The sequence below is a fragment of the Amyelois transitella genome, chromosome Z, assembly GCF_032362555.1.
Source record: "Amyelois transitella isolate CPQ chromosome Z, ilAmyTran1.1, whole genome shotgun sequence".
Taxonomy (NCBI): domain Eukaryota; kingdom Metazoa; phylum Arthropoda; class Insecta; order Lepidoptera; family Pyralidae; genus Amyelois; species Amyelois transitella.
The window spans coordinates 12560274-12577076 of NC_083535.1; the positions used below are offsets into that span (position 1 = coordinate 12560274).

Here is a 16803-nt window from a genome sequence, read left to right on the forward strand (position 1 = left end):
TTTTTAAGTAGGTAGGTTGAGAATGACTTACGGTCTTTTAGAAATAAGATTTTTTCTCATTCATGTTTTTTTTTTAGTTTTTAAGGAATGAATTCTCTTGCTGGGTTAAGAGTCGTCTGCTCGTTAAAAAAAAAAAACAAATATATTTATATTCTTTTAATTTTCTTTTTTATTGGGGAAACTTACAGCTTATAATTAGATTTATTATGGTGAAAAAAAAGTACAGAAACCAATTATATGTTCTCTCTTTGGAAATAATTCCAAGGCCTCTAATGTGTTGTTTAATATCGTTGAGTTAGTATGCCATAGCGCAAGTATGTGTGACTTGTCCCGTTTATGTTTATTTATTTATTTCTTTATACTTTATTGTAGCAATTACAATTTGTAAAGTACAAAAGGCGGACTTAATGCTTAAAGCATTATCAACAATAGTCGCTCGAACTCGGAGAACTCAAGAGAATCGGGAGTAGCTAAAGGGTTTACACGGCTAGGGGGTATTTATGTTTATATTTTATCGATAATTAACGTATAATTTTAATAGAGAGACGACGTTCGTATGGAACCTCGATAAGAAGCCTCTGTAGAATGTGTGCAATAAAATAATGTTAAATTTGTGAAACGCATGTTAACCTAAAATTCCCGCTGCGTTTAAAGTAAATTATTTTTTTTTTGCTGAATACATTAATGTAAGATCATCAAAATATTACTTTTTAAAGGTTATCAAACACGCCATCGTAGGTCTCCATAACCCCTCTGATTTTGGAATCCGCTTTCTAATTGGCTGAAGTATTGTATAGATTAATAAGGTCTATTGCCGCTATCTGCGTGGCGTCTTACGAGCAGTTGCTGGTAAGACGCTACTTCTCTTACGGCGCAACCATTATTTCAATAATTTGAATTTCGAACAAAATCTTAAATTGACAGATTGTTAGTTTTTAATATTATTTTTTTTTGCTGCAGACATAATGTTAATGTTAAATTTTAGTGTATTTCTAGTTAAGCAAACTTTCGTTTTAATAAACAATTTGTTAATTAAACAAAAAGTACGGTATTAGAAAAATTACACGTACACATGACTGTCAAATGATAATTTAAGTTTTAGTTCTTAAGATGGCTTCAAGAGGACCAATATTGTTCTGTTAGTCTCAAAATAATTTAAGGGCAGAACGCATATACAGTTCCATATTGTGATCTCGGTATTAAGGGTAGCATGTAATATGTTTTACAAAACAATTTTTGGTATCACCAAGACTTGCTCAACATTGTGAATAAAATTTTGTGTAAAAAATTGTTGGTTTCATTTTGAACATCTATTGTGTAAATTTTAATACCTCTTTGAATTCTACTTACTAGACCCACATACCATTACCAGTTAGCTAGTGTTCAATCTTATATTACTTTATTTTTGTTTTAAGAGATGGCGGTGTGCGATATTATTACGCGCTATGGTTTGCCCCTTGTCATGCATATAGTGTTTTTGATAAGTAAGTTTTATTTTTGTTGGCCTGACTTTTTAAATTCATACATAACACGGTCGTCTCAAATTTAAGTTTTATTTATTTCAGCTGAAACGTCTTTGTGTGTTTTGACAATCAGCCGATAGTACAGCTAGACATTACAACTGTCCGTTCTAGCTGGAACTAGTGTAGTAATCATATCTCAATTTCATCCTGAACGTGGCCTTTTAGTCTTTTCGAGACTGTTGGCACTGTTTACCCCGTATAAAGAAATCATTAATATCTCTTATCGGTTGGGCGCATTATGTCCAATTCGCAAAATGTCCAATTGTCCAGTTTTAAATTGTTCCAGTTCGCAATTGGTCCAGTTCGCAATTGGTCCATATCGCAATTGGTCCAGTTCGCATTTAGTCCTATTTGCGACTAGTCCAGGTAACTAACATTTTGCGAATTGAACATAATGCGCCCGAACGTCTCTTATCTGTCTTCTGAAAATACAAAGGAAAACAAATGGTTTTTTGGTTAAACTTATATATTGTGATATCGCATAATTTATTTAACATGTAGAATAAATGCAAAAAATAAAACTAAATCTACAAACTAATAAATAATTAATAAGCTACATAATCAAAATTTTATACGATAACATGATGGATCTTATAAAGAAAACTAAGTCTAAACTATATTACGAATTAAACAAGTAGTTAATTAAAATTGAAAACTTTGTCGTTTTATGTTAAAGATGTTAGATGCAGGGTAGGATATATTTTAAAATTTCAGTCGATATTGTTTTTTTTCCTTTATTTTAAAAATCTACGTGGATTTTGAGAAGGTCAAATTGTTAAGGACGCGACCGCGGGAAAGAGCTTGTAAATCCACACTTCATAGGTATTATGGAAATTCAAATAAACTGAGTTGGAATGAACGTCTCCTTCAAATGGACAAGCAACAACTCTTCATATTTTGCTACTGATCAACTCGCCATCACGATTAATGTGTCTTTAGTGCATGTATCACACAAAAAAAAAATGCGACAAATATAATGACGAGTTGCGAAAATGACCAGATGCGAAAATTACGAGTTTTCTCAGTTTTTTTTTAATCATAAGATCTTGACTTGGCATAGAATCGTTACTATATAAGTTCCGATGCAATGAATACTGAATGAAACGCCTCAGAGACTATTTAGTTTTCTTTGGGCGGTCACCACGTCGCATCTGGGGCGCCACGTACAGCATCCTGACCTGGACCGCTCTCGACAACATCTGCGTGAGGTGATCCATCTCGAGGCACACGGGCATCGGGTTGCCTTCCAGCTGCACCTCCATCAGACCCAGGTCCGGATATTTGCCCACAAGTGCTTGGTATTTCACCACCTGGAATGGAAATTGGGTGCACGAGGAATTACATACGTATGATACATATGGTCACGTTTATATCCCTTGCGTTACGTTAGTTACGTTCATTATTTGGCTTAATGATATAATTGAGATTCAAATAGTGACAAGTTTACTTGCCCATCGCCTAATAAAAGAATACCAAGTTTGTAAGCCTATCCCTTAGTCGCCTTTTACGACATCCATGGGAAAGAGATGGAGTGGTCCTATTCTTTTTTGTATTGGTGCCGGGAACCACACGGCACGTAAGAATTAACCAATTGAATTTGTGTTATCGTTATCCTTTACCGTGTAGACAGAGCCAACGGTTTCGAAGAGAGTGAAGGCCACGTGCAGCTTTATGGATTCATGATGGAATTGAGATTTAAATAGTGAATTGTTAGCCCGTCACCTAAAAGAAGAATCCCAAGTTCATTAGCCTTTTCCTTGACTGACATATACGATTTGTACGGGAAGAGAAGCAGCTAGCACAAAACACGTTTTTTCTTTTAAGATTTACGATTTAGATCTTTGATGTGTTATGGGTCAAGTATTTAAATCACGTGGCTGCAGAAAGTGTGTTCGTTACCTCTAACAATTTCGCCAGGCTCTGATAACCCAAGTAGTTATACGCCAAGTTGAGGTATGTCAGAGTCAAATTGCCCGTCGAGTACACGTTTTGGTCCCTGGTCACTATAGCCTCCGCCCTGAAAGGGTCTGGATAACTGCTCACAAGATCCGAAGCCATTTTCTCCGCCTTGGCGGTCACCAATTCGGTGCTTTGAACATTGTCTCCTGACAGAGTAACACTCTGTCTTCTCTGCTTCAATGAGCTGGCATTTATCTTCTTTTTACTAGATCGGCTGTACTCATCAGAATTCTCCTTCTCTTTATTCTTCAGTTCGTTCAAACACTGAGAGTAGACATCTTTATATAACTTCAAGAAATACAGCGTCCTTTTACGTTTCATCACCATTTCCTCGCTAGTCACGGGGAACTCCATCAGGCTTCGGAGCATGTCAACGGCGCCGTTGTTATTTATTCTGTTGCCGCACAGATTGAGATACGTCAAGGCTCGGTTGCTCCTCAGAGCCTGCCCTAAAAGGCGGGCACCTTCGTCTGATATGTAGTTACCAGTCAGGCACAATGCGACTAAGGTCTTTGAAGCTGGATGCGGGTACGCAAGCTTAGGGATGAGCAAAGCACATTCAGCGTCTGTGATACTGCATCGCGCTAAAGACAAAACCTGCAAATGCGTTTGATACTCAAGCAGATCATGGTAGTTGCGTTCGGGTATATTTGAGTCGTCCAGGCAAATGTAAGTAATTTGCGAAGTGGTTAGCATCTGCACAGTCTCATACAACGAAGTGCCAGATAGACCGCTGCGCAGGGAGATTTTGGACAAATACGGGTTGTAGGGTACGCAAAGGGCGAGGATTTTGATAAGAAGGCGTGGCACTTGTTGGTAGCCATTGATTGAGATCTCAAGGGCATTGTTCGCTGAATCTACGACGGCCTTGATGACGTATGTGTCACTCGTGTCATCGTCATCACTTGACGACACCCTGACAGCTACAGTCTCTTTTTGGGTGGGCGATGCTTCGAGTGTAAGTTGTGAGAGTACAGCTTTTGATTTCTTTGATTTTGCATCACCTTTGCTGGCGTAATTTTCTGTAAAAAAGGGAATGTTCTTAACAAATAATAGATACTGTTTCGTTTGCTTTAATGTTTAACTATTCACCATTCTTTTGCTCTGTTCAGTAGCAAATTGGCTCATGAGAAAATTAGGAAGGTCAGGTAACTAGAGTGAGGCGAGTGTTGCCTGATCAACGTGTCCCTATAGATAAGGAGCCTTTGACTGGCTTGGGTAATGTTGGGCATACAGATACCTGAATACGAAGACTGCTTAACATGATTTCCCTCTCTCTTTCTATCATCTCTGCGTGTTCCCAGTTGCAACCTCCGCCATAGTGCTTCGGTGACTAGGGTTAAAGACACTGCCAAAGAAAAAGCAACAATATGATGTAAAGATTTAAGTATCTTCGTGACGTCTAGATGAAATATCACATCAAAAGTACCTTTAATCGACGAGCTTGAATTGAAGAGAGTGATGAACGTGGATGAAGCAAAAGGAGAGATCGCGTGGCATGTGGAAAGGTGTTAGTAGTTTCTACTCTTTACGTAAGAGGAACCTGACTTTTAAGGAAAAAGGTGTGGGTATACTTACGTGTATTTATGATCCAGGATTAGGTGTACCTATCCAGCAGTTTTCCCAAGAGCGGTGAAGTTGTAACCGGTCTATCGCTGGGAGAAAATAGATATATGATGAAAAGATGACCTGACCTTGCAAGACAGATATGAAACGGACTCTGAAAGGCGCAAACAGCTGGCCGCAGGCGTAAGGCACGAAGGCGATCAGATTATCAGGCGATGGGATTTCTGGGTTTGCATGCATCAACGAACTCATCTTTATTTGTTTAATAAAAATAATAATATGACGAAAATCTGATTGAAAACGGTTAGCAAAAAGTGATCAGTCAGTTATATGACTTGTTTTAATGACAGAAGACTAATGACTTTATTGTTGTCAATTTGATCCCGGGGAGCAAAAAGGCCACTACCCCCTTTTAGTGATAGTTTAAGAGCTTTGTTGTGTTATGTTAGAGAGGAAAAAATAAGACCCACAAAAGTCCAACACTATTTTTCTTCCCTGTAGGCTAACGGGACGCGCGATTCTTTTACACACGTTTTCCTCCACGGTTTCCTCGTGGCCAACTTGATGTCATTAGGATTGATTTTTTAATAAATTATTCCCATAGACACAACCACACACTTGTCATTGGTGTTACAGTTGATAATTCGGGATTTTTAGTCAAGGTACCAACACCACACACTTTTAAAACTGAGGCCTACAAAACTAATAACGTCATGTAGTTTGGTCACCATGACTTGTACCATGGGGTGTAGGTTAATGACTCTAGAAAATATGGGGGGGGGGGGGGTTATAATAAATAATTTAACTAAAATAACTGTTTTGCATTTACTTTATTATTGGAATTGAGTTAAACAGGTATACTTGTAATTTTTCTTATTTTATTATTATATTTAGTACCCTGATTTGGTTCCTGGAATGGTGAGAAGTTGTTAGTTGGTTTCACGTATTTACATGGCCGATTAAAGCGCGATATCCTCAGTTTTTCAAAGAGCCCATATTAAGGCTTAGCTGCGAGGGTGTCCTAGCGCCCAGCTGCCCGCTCAAACGAAACAGTTTCCCGTTGATGGAGGTCGCCGCTTCCATTTTCCTCAAGAACATGTTCTTGCACGATGTATTCAACGTCTTCTCCGTCAAGGTTTTATTCGATTCGGAATCTAACGAATTTATTATCGATTCGGCGTCAGCATCGAAGTTGAAAATGTTAGTCTGGGACTCCTCACGCCACAGCTTCTGCAGATTCAGCGCCATCAGTTCTAACTGGACCTGAGACAGTTCTCTGATGACGTCGATCTGGACCGACATCACGTTGTCGCACGTCTTCAGCAGCGAGTTCAATGTCTCCAGCACGTCGGCTCTCCGCTTCTGAATGGTGTACTGGTTGTCTATACTCCTCTCGAAGAACGCAAGGTGCTCGTACAGTTCTGCCAGTTGCAGAGAGCAAGAGATATACTGAGCCGAATGATGCTCAAAATCGTAATAATGTTTTGCTCTCATCAACCATTTGTGGGTGAACGCGAATAGCTTCCTGGCGTCCTCCACCGTGCATACCACATCTAGCGGTACTCTATTCTCCATTTCTTTCAAATCTAGAGATGGGAATGAAAACAATTTTTCTGGGACGCAGTCGCCTTTGCCGTTTTTCTCGGCGCCCTGATCCTTTTCATTTTCTTCATCTAATTTTTCCGCGCCTTCGTCTTGCTCTTCCAGCAAGTCTACGGTTTTCCATAAATCTGAACGCGACGACGGCTGTGAAAAGTAACGGTTCAGAATCTTCTTTTTTGATAACTTGAATAAAGTCAGACCGTATTTCACCCAATGATGACTCAGTTCTAAGAAATGCATCTCGAAGTCCGCTTTTTGCAGGACGAATTCTTCGGGCACCAGTTTGCAGTTATCGTGGCAGGTTCTCAGAACGTGGTAGGCCGCGCACAAGTGATGCCTGGCATTGCCAAGCTGGTGGAGATAAGTGAAGTAGTTTCCAAGTCTGGCTGCCCTCAGAGCCCAATCTTGGGGAGTGCCCTCTTTCATCTCTAATTGCCTCCTTAATGCAGTGTGATTGTAAAGCGTGTATTTCTCAGGCATGTTCAATTTGTTGTAAATAAAGGCCTGCATTTGCACATTATTCGTGATTACTTTGTCAATTTTTTCAGGGTTTACTCGTTTGATGTTGCAGAGTGGTTCGGAGGTGAACAAGTCTTCTGCATCGAGAAACTTATCAGGTTGTGACTTACTGACTTTATCGTACAAGTCTTCCATGCTCTCAAGAATTTCTCTCGCATGAGTGATCTGGTCCAGTTGAATAAAATAGTAACAGAGAAGGTTTTGAATCCTCAACGTGATGAATAGGCATTCGTCGCGTAATGCGTGTGGTTTTAACTTATCGAAGGCTGCTAGCAAAATATTTCTTTTTTCCACCAGAGACACTGGCAATGTTTTAGCTGAAAGCAGGGTGAGGTAGCCCTCCATAGCTAGTGCCCTTATATGGTTATCATGATTCTCTTTTCCAAGTACCTTTAGTTCAGTGCTGATACTTTGGATATCCCTTTTCAGAGTCTGTAGTCTCTCTGTAGAGTTCTTAGTCTTGATGGTTATTCTGACATTTTCGAAAGTAGTCGCAATTCGGTTTAAAGTATCCATATTGTTGTTACACTTACAAATTTCGGATTTCTCGAATCTTATAGGATGTGAGAAGGGAATGTGATTCAAATTGTTCTGTTTTTGACATTTGATGTCTTGCTTCATCTTCTATGAGTTTATTTTTTATTTGTTCCTAATTCTTGTGTGCCAGAAGTTAACACTTAATGTATTCCGAGTTTGCATTTGTCTTAACATTGTTTCTCTGGTGTCTCGTTTCGTTCCTTTGAAACAACTGGGAATATACAAATATGAGAGAGAGAGAGAGAGAGAGAATTGCAATCCACACATATTATATTTTAAACTATTTAAAAAGGGCTTTAGCTTCCATTTAAACATACATACATACATGTCATCACATCTATAACCCTTGCAGACAGACAGAACCTACAGTCTTGAAAAGACTGATAGGCCGCGTTCAGCTGTTCAGCTTAATGATAGAATTGATATCCAAATAGTGACAGGTTGCTAGCCCATCGCCTAAAAGAAGAATCTCAAGTTTATAAGTCTATCTTTTAATCGCCTGTTACGACATCCATGGGAAAGAAATGGAGTGGTCCTATCCTTTTTTTTTATTGATGCCGGGAACCACACTGCACATTACATTTAAACGTCGTTCCTTTATTCCGTATGGGTAGGTGGAGCTTACAATTAAGAAAAGATTAAAAATGCAATAATCATTAAACAACTAAATAAAAAAATGATGTATGTAGATTTTAAGCTTGTCCGACAAATTCCTAATAACAGTCAACTACACTTCAAAGTTACCCTTGCACAGAACTTTACCAACCGGTAATAAAGGTGCACTGAATTCGGGTAGGTCAATATGCTGTTGACTGTACACAGAGACCTATTTCCAGAGTGATGAACTGCAAAGCGAGATAGCACCTGCGTATTGGATTTTAAAATCTAGGTGACCTATAAAGAAGGGGATATAAAATATGAGAAGGATGCAGATATTGATTTCCTTGGAACGCGCGTCAATGCTCCAAGCTCTCCCGGGATGACCTAGCGCTAAGGCGGCCATTTTGTTGGATTTGTTTTGTTGTTTCTGCCTGCCTTTATATACATAGATATATAATATAAATAAATATAAATATATACGGGACAAACTACACTGATTGAGTTAGCCTCGAAGTAAGTTCGAAACTTGTGTTACGAGATACTAACTCAACGATACTAAGATATTTTATAATAAATACTTATATAGATAAACATCCAAGACCCAGGACAATCAGAAAAAGTTCTTTTCTCATCATGCCTTGACCGGGATTCGAACCCGGGACCTCCGGTGTCACAGACAAGCGTACTAGCGCTGAGCCACAGAGGCCGTCAAATCTTATATATCTTATCCTGGAGATGATGAGCGCTAATAGGAAATTAATTAAGCGAATCCTGTAATTTCTGCTTCCGTGTTAAGATTGTAGAATAGGTCGGAGTGGGAAGGCCTAGACGAACGTATCTTGATCAAATTAAGGACGTCCTGGCAAAGGGTCAGTCTTAGGGTACTATCGAACTGACCTTCGGCCGGGACGTCCCCTATTTGATCAAGGTAACTAACTAACTAAACAAACTAACACTGATTATAATACTAAAGAACCATGTTCTAGTTTGTAAGTCATATCTGATTTTGTAATGAAATGCCTTTAACAGAATCACGTGCTTTAGAATGGTCACGCACGATTTATTTTCGTAAGACGCCATTTGTATTGCTTACAAAGCCTTCGCCACACGTTACTTTCGTCAAAGCAGTTGTATTAATCTTTTGGTATAAATAAAAGAGCGCCGTGTGGTTCCCGACACTTTAGAAAAAGATCACTCGATATCTTTTTACCGATGTAAAATGCGACTGAGATAAAGGTAACTTGGGATTCTTCTTGTAGATGATGGTCAAGCAACCTGTCACTATTTGAATCACAATTCTTTCTTTAAGCCAAACAGCTGAACCTAGCATTTCAGTCTTTTGAAGACTGGTGGCTCTGTCTACCTCGCAAGGGATATAGACGTGATTATATTTATGCATGTATTAAATATTTATGTAGATAAACGTCAAAGATCCAGGCCAATCGGAAAGAAATCTTCTCTCATCATGCCCTGGCCGGGATTCGCACCCGGGAAATCTTCTCTGACCTGGCTAATTAAAGAGCCGAACACAGCTGAACGTTGCCTTTCTCTGTCTATTCCGCAAGCAACATAGACGTGATTATGTGTGTGTATTAATAAAATAATAAAGAAAAAATAATGGTCCCGGTAATTCCCGATAATTTCGTCAATTCCATTTTTAGTACACTCTTCAACCACATAAGTATTTGTATATAACCACATTGATATGTCAGTCATTCAGTCAGTCAGTGTCCTCTTTTACATATTAAGCCCAGATCTTCATAAAAACAAATGTATGTACAGTCACCCGCAAACGTCAACATACAATTTAACGAACATTTGCTATAAAAAAGTATAACGGATAATGTTGTAGGTGACTACGTAAAGTAAGTACAAAACCCATGATTATCAGAGAAAGTTATTTTTCCATGTTGACCTGAACCGGGGATCGATGCTGGGACTTTTGGTTCAGAGGTATTTGGAATCTGCTTTTCCTCCATTTAGTGGTTCCAAAATCGTTCCGGCTTGGCAGTTATGCTGATTTTTCTCCTAAATAGTTACCTACGTCAATAGGGGAGGAGAGGCTAACATACATACATACATACATATGGTCACGTCTATATCCCTTGCGGGGCAGACAGAGCCAACAGTCTTGAAAAGACTTAATGGCCACGCTCAGCTATTTGGCCTAGTGATAGAATTGAGAATCAAATAGTGACAGGTTGCTAACCCATCGCCTAAATAAGAATCCCAAGTTTGTAAGCCTGTCCCTTAGTCGCCTTTTACGACATCCATGGGAAAGAGATGGAGTGGTCCTATTCTTTTTTGTTTTGGTGCCGGGAACCACACGGCACTGCCGAGAACCACACGGCACACAGGCGTGGGTAACGGAAGCAATTTATAAGGCGGAGCTGACTGTAAAAGCGGGAAAGGGCCGGCCTTGTCCAACTTTCAAAGACCAAACTTCGAATGTCTTGAAAAAGGGAGATGTGAGGAGTACCCGTAATCGTCGGATTACATGAAAAGAGTAATGAGTGTCTGAAGCGGGAGAGGTCTTTATGGAGGGTAGCAAGTGGAAATCCATAGTCTCTGCCTACCCCAATGGGAAACAGGCGTGATGGTATGTATGTACACATGTTTACATACATAAAATCTACTAGGTACCTCTTTCCACTTGCCACGATCTCTGCATACTTCCTTCGCTTCATCCACATTCATAACTCTCTTCATGCAAGCTCGGCGGTTTCGGTACATATGTTTGTTTGTTTGTTATATCTTTATTGCATAGAAATTTACACAGTAACAAGAAAATAGTGCAAAGTTATAAAAATATGTATGTATTATATGTTAATAGGAAATACTAGCGGCTCGCCACGGCTTCCCTCGTCTTCCACACGTTACCTATAACACTCGCAGTCAATGTGCCTTTTTAAAAGAATTTCAATGATCTGTTCAGCATTTCTAAAGATTACCCTTAACAAACAAACAAGCAATTACAAATTCACCTCTTTTTAATATTAGTTATTTTTTACGCATCGGTATTATAGCCAGTATTTTGAGGCTCGATGTCCCATGTACGGAGTGGGGAGTGACCACCATCTGATGATATGATATTAACTGGACGCATATCCAGTTCCGAAACCTGGATTATTTCAAATTCTTCCAAGACATTTCCTTCTCACGCACAATCCATTCCACTTCTTGTACATACAAACGTAGAAATTACGCTGCAATAGCGAGCAATGTATATAAAACAGGTGAAGTTGACTAAAATGTGTGGTACATAATAAGTGTAGGTCCGCTACGTTGGAATCCCCACCATTTGCGCGTAGTTAGTGACCTAGTGAGCGTCGAATACGATGCGCGCGCGCACACCGCTCGAAAAAACAACGGTAAGTACAAATAAGGCTATGTTTATACTAACAGTTGAAGTTTGACAATGTAAAATATATATTTATTTTAATAGATAACATTTTAACTTATTTAAAAAATGATTGTAGTTAATTTAATTGTTTAAAATAAGTACATTTTTATTTAACATTCCGAAATTGTTAGGGAAAAATGTACTTATAAATGTTTTAATGAAAAACAAAATTCTTTACCTAGTCGTTACGATTACGAAGCAATAAATTAAGTTCATATATGTTTATCTAGTAAGGTATAAATTCCAATTTCATATTTGTTCAAAAATGCCAGTTTTAATAAGGTGTATCTAGTTCACTTTTAAGATTCTGTTTGTTTAAAATTTATTTATTTGTAATATCACTTTTTTGGACAGAAATTTACAAAGATACAATCTATATTACCTACATGTATATGTATAAAAGAAATGAATCACTTGCAAAGGCGGATTCATCCCATAAAGAGATCTCTTCCAGTCAACCGGAAAACAATTGAAGAACTAGATAATTAGGTAAAGTCGCTGTGTTCGTTTCTTTTATAGGTAGTTATGTATCTTTATTTCGGATAAATTATCTTGCCGGAACATCATTTTGTTAGTTCTTTTTCTAAAGAATATCACTACATAGTATAAAACAAAGTCGCAATTTTAGTCTGTTTGTCTGTATGCTTAAATCTTTAAAATTACGCAACGGTTTTTGATACGGTTTTTTGATTGACAGGTAGAGTGATTCAAGAAGAAGGTTTTTATGTATAATTTTTTCCGAATTTTGCACCCGTGCGAAGCCGGGGCGGGTCGCTAGTATTTAATATATTGCATATATATATATATATTATATACAATATATTTTATATATATATATCTATATCTGTTTTTATTTTGTGCAATGAAGCGAATCGAGCGCCAAAGCGGAAATATAAAATATTTACATATACATATAAAATTACGTACGTTATTTTTTTTGTCACACTTCAGTAACTACTTAGAATGTGAGCGTTAAAGGTAGAATAGGTAACCGAATTTTAAAAAAAAGCCGGCGTTAAAGGCTCAGGTTCAAATCCCACCTCGGACATTAAAAGTGACATTTTAGAAGTTAGGTTCCCCTTCAAAGGTTGCGGTGGTCGTAGGAGTCGCTTCTTGTAAAAACCTGACTTACCCGATCCAGGATCCATGGTCCAAACGTCTCCCCCGGTCTCCACACCAGAGTGGTGAGAGACTTTAGGTACTTAGTGCATTAGTTTAGTTATAACACTCTCATCAACTTTGAACTTCACTTTTACAGTCGTCATTAGCTTTTGTGCCGTGCCGTGTGGTTCCCGGCACCAATAGAAAAAAGAATAGGACCACTCCATCTCTTTCCCATGGATGTCGTAAAAGGTTACTAAGGGATTGGCTTATAAACTTGGGATTCTTCTTTTAGGCGATGGGCTAACAACCTGTCACTATTACAATCTCAATTCTATCATTAAGCCAAATAGCTGAACGTGGCCATTCAGTCTTTTCAAGTCTGTTGGCTCTGTCTACCCCGCGAGGGATATAGACGTCACCATATGTATATGTACATACATATACATATGGTAAGATTAAGTTACGTACATACATATGTACGTAACTTAATCTTAGGTCAGAAATCATATTCATACATATAAGATCACGCGTTTTCTTGGAGGGGTAGGCAGAGACTACATCTTTCCCGTTTGCAGACATGTTTTGTTATATGTTCTTGTTACATGCATATTTATTAAACCATTACCAAAGTGAACGTGGGATTTCAAGAATGTTGGCTCTGTCTACCCCGGAAGGCATATAGACGTGATTCTATGTATGTATGTATGTAAAAGATTATAACCAGAATTTCAATACTTTTTGTGTAGGTACGGGCAATAAAATTAATATACCTACAGGTCATTGCACCCTAGCGTAGAAAATTCCAGAAATCGCATCTAGGTATCCAGGCAGCGAGCTCACTGCGCATGCGTGGGTGCGTCCAAAAAAAAACTATGTTTAGTTTGAACACACACACATACATACATTAAAAGTGTGTTGTACTTGAAACTATAACAGATGGCATTACTGTGAGCCAAATAGTCTCAATCTTGTGCCGTGTGGTACCCGAAACTTTAAAATAAGACGACTCCATATCTTTCCAATGGATGTAGTAAAAGGCGACTAAGGGAAAGTCTAATAATTGCATGCGTCTTGTAGGCGATGGGCTATCAACCTCTCACTATTTGACTTTTCGAGACTATCGGTTCTATCTACCCCGGAAGGGATATAGACGTGATTATATATATATCTTTTGGGTTGTACAGATTTCGACATAGGGTGTTTTTTGACTGATATTAATCAAAGTTAAATACGGTTAAATATGTTAAGTTTTTTCACTTAATAGTAATTTTTACTTAATAGACTAAAGAAATTCTTTGTTTGCGGAATCCTTTGTTCTTTGTTTGATTGAGGCCGCTCACTGCGCCTGCGCGGGTCGTCTTCTATCTGGCTGGTTAGTCCCGGTTATCCCCACCACTCTGGAGACGAGCCCAGGGTTGACCATGGATTCTGCATTGAGTTAGTCAGGTTTCCACGAGTAGAAACTACCATCTGATCTCCTCAAAAGAATCTTACTCATATTGGGGCATGGTTACACATTCAGTTGCCTGTAGGTTTCCTCACGATGTTTTCCCTCACCGTAAGAGCATCTGTTAGTACACAAACTAATGTACCTACTTAAATAACAAAGAGCCATTGGTACATGACCAATATTGACCAGGCTAGGATTTGAACTGGCGCCCCACATGCATTACATACAAACATACATATAGTCACGTCTATATCCCTTACGGGGTAAACAGAGCCAATAGTCCCGAAAAGACTGAATGCCCACATTCAGCAGCTCGGCTTAATGATGGAATTGAGATCCAAATAGTGACAGGTTGCTAGCCCATCGCCTAAAAAAAGAATCACAAGTAGATATGTAAGCCTATCCCTTAGTCGCCTTCTACTACATCAATGGGAAAGATATGGAGTGGTCCTATTCTTTTTTGTATTGGTGTCGGAAACCACACAGCACTGCCGGGAACCACACGGCACGCCACATGCATTACTTTCGAATTTTAACTGGCCACCTTAACCGTTCGACCACCGCGTACGTATCTGCGCGGAACATCAAAAGCACAAAACGGTCATACAAATTTAACCTTTATGAATTTTATCGCGCCGTAAATAGAGGCGAAATTGCAGTGAATTTGGTCAGGTTGATGTGCTGTTGTACCTGCGAGGGGTGGGTAGTTGATTTCAGCGCATCGGATAACGCAACTCTGCAAATCAATACCTAGGCTTTTCCTAGAATCTAGATGTGGGGGTGAAACGGGCGGGAGGTGGGCGAAATAGGATCGGGCGTCGCTTATGTACCGCAATCTATATAGTTAACTAGCATTTAGCCGCATCTTCGCTCGTGCGAATTTAACGCCACCTACTAAAGAATACAGGATATTCACAAAGCCCACGGGAACTACAGTTTTAAGGGGTTGATAGGTTCCCCTTGTTCTTCCCCAGACTAATACATATACGAGTATATATATACGGGACAAATTACACACGCTGTTGATGAAAATGCTGCAGTGCAGTTTGTTACCGCTTCTTCTGCACTGCCGCTTGCAAAGTAATTTATATTAATTTAAATTAAATTAAATTTTGAAACCAAAAGATATAACAATTATGAAGTGTCCCATAATGATGAATAAAAGTTATGAATTTGAATTTGTACATATTGAATTAGCCTTGAAGTAAGTTCGAAACTTGTGTTACGTTACGAGATACAAAATCAACGATACTATATTTTATATTAATACTTATATAGATAAAGATCCAAGATCCAGGCAATTCAGACTCTTATATATGTATATATATATATGCAAAACTTCAAGAAGATCGGTTCAGTAGATAGCCTTTGAAAAGGTAACAAACAAACTTTCTTTCACATTTATAATATTAGTTACGACCGCTCACAACAAGTCCGTACTTACCTGTACATTCACAGTGTAGGTTCATCTCTCGGGGTAAATAGAGGACGCTGTGAGGGACAGTTAGGGATGCAATGTGGTTCTAATATCGATAAGTATATCGAATTAATCTATCTATACTTAAAATTATAAAGCTGAAGAGGTTGTTTGTTCGTTTGAACGCGCTAATCTCAGGAACTACTGGTTAGAATTGAAAAATCTTTTTGCGTTGAATAGACCATTTATCGAGGAAGGATTTAGGCTGTATAACATCGCACTGCAACTATAAGGAGCAAAGAAATAATGGAAAAAGTGAAAAAAAAACGGGAAAAATTATTCTTCCTTGAGGGCTTCAATGATGTCCTAAATAACTATTTTACGCGGACGGAGTCGCGGGCACAGACAGTAGAAAATAAAAATACTCGACAGTTCACATATCCCTTAGGGCCTAGAAAGACTACATTCAGTTGCATGGCTCAAAGATGGAATCGAGATTCAGATAGTGACAGGTTGTTAGCCCATTGCCTTCAAGAAGAATCCTAAGTTAATTAGCTTATCTCTTAGTCACCTTTTACGACACTCATGTTCTGTTCTAATGTACACAGTAATTGTATTTATGTATCGATGATGTCGAATTATTATATAATTGAAAAATAGCTCATTCGAATCTTTAATTCATCAAATCGGTGAAGTATTTTTTGAGATGTTTATAATTTACATAAAAAAAAGGGTTCCCGAGGTCAAATTTCGCGGCGAACAAATAATATGGACATTGTGAAATATCGATGTACCTACTTAGTTATAGATATATATAGTTGCGATATAATCGATATAAATATCGGATTTTCGATAAATCGTTGCAACCCTAGGGTCGGTAATTCGATATTGATTATGTCTGTTACCAACTGGACGCCATCTTTTTATCTCTGATGTGATAATTGGGCTTGCATTAGTTTTTACATTGCATTAATTTTAAAGCTGAATATTCTAAATGTATGTCTTCCAAAAAGATTTAGAAATCACGGGATAAAACAATTCTTCGGGATTTCTAGATTGGAAGATATACATACATACATATAGTCACGTCTATATCCCTTGCAGGGTAAACAGATTCAACAGT

General features: G+C 38.4%; 2 protein-coding genes across 2 annotated transcripts; both read right to left on the reverse strand.

Annotated features, from left to right (window-relative positions):
• Positions 1–2638: 2638 nt before the first annotated feature.
• Positions 2639–5300, reverse strand: LOC106142298 (uncharacterized). The gene is made up of 4 exons (XM_060953829.1): positions 5177–5300; positions 4723–4830; positions 3423–4504; positions 2639–2833 (listed from the first exon to the last, which is right to left on the reverse strand). The coding sequence occupies exons 1-4, from the start codon at positions 5298–5300 to the stop codon at positions 2639–2641; spliced, it is 1509 nt and encodes a 502-aa protein (XP_060809812.1).
• Positions 5301–6023: 723 nt separating this feature from the next.
• LOC106142299 (KIF-binding protein-like) lies at positions 6024–7710 on the reverse strand. The gene has a single exon (XM_013344015.2). The coding sequence runs from the start codon at positions 7683–7685 to the stop codon at positions 6024–6026; it is 1662 nt and encodes a 553-aa protein (XP_013199469.2). The 5' UTR covers positions 7686–7710.
• Positions 7711–16803: the final 9093 nt, after the last annotated feature.

Bases quoted from the DNA above. Each gene is read 5' to 3' on its own strand.
- LOC106142298 (XM_060953829.1), bottom strand. From the start codon at position 5,300: ATGAGTTCGTTGATGCATGCAAACCCAGAAATCCCATCGCCTGATAAT. The intron at 4,505-4,722 runs GTATCTGTATGC...CCTTTTTTACAG, and splicing joins TAAGCAGTCTTCGTATTCAG to AAAATTACGCCAGCAAAGGT. The intron at 2,834-3,422 runs GTAACGAACACA...TTTCCATTCCAG, and splicing joins GCCTGGCGAAATTGTTAGAG to GTGGTGAAATACCAAGCACT.
- LOC106142299 (XM_013344015.2), bottom strand. From the start codon at position 7,685: ATGGATACTTTAAACCGAATTGCGACTACTTTCGAAAATGTCAGAATA.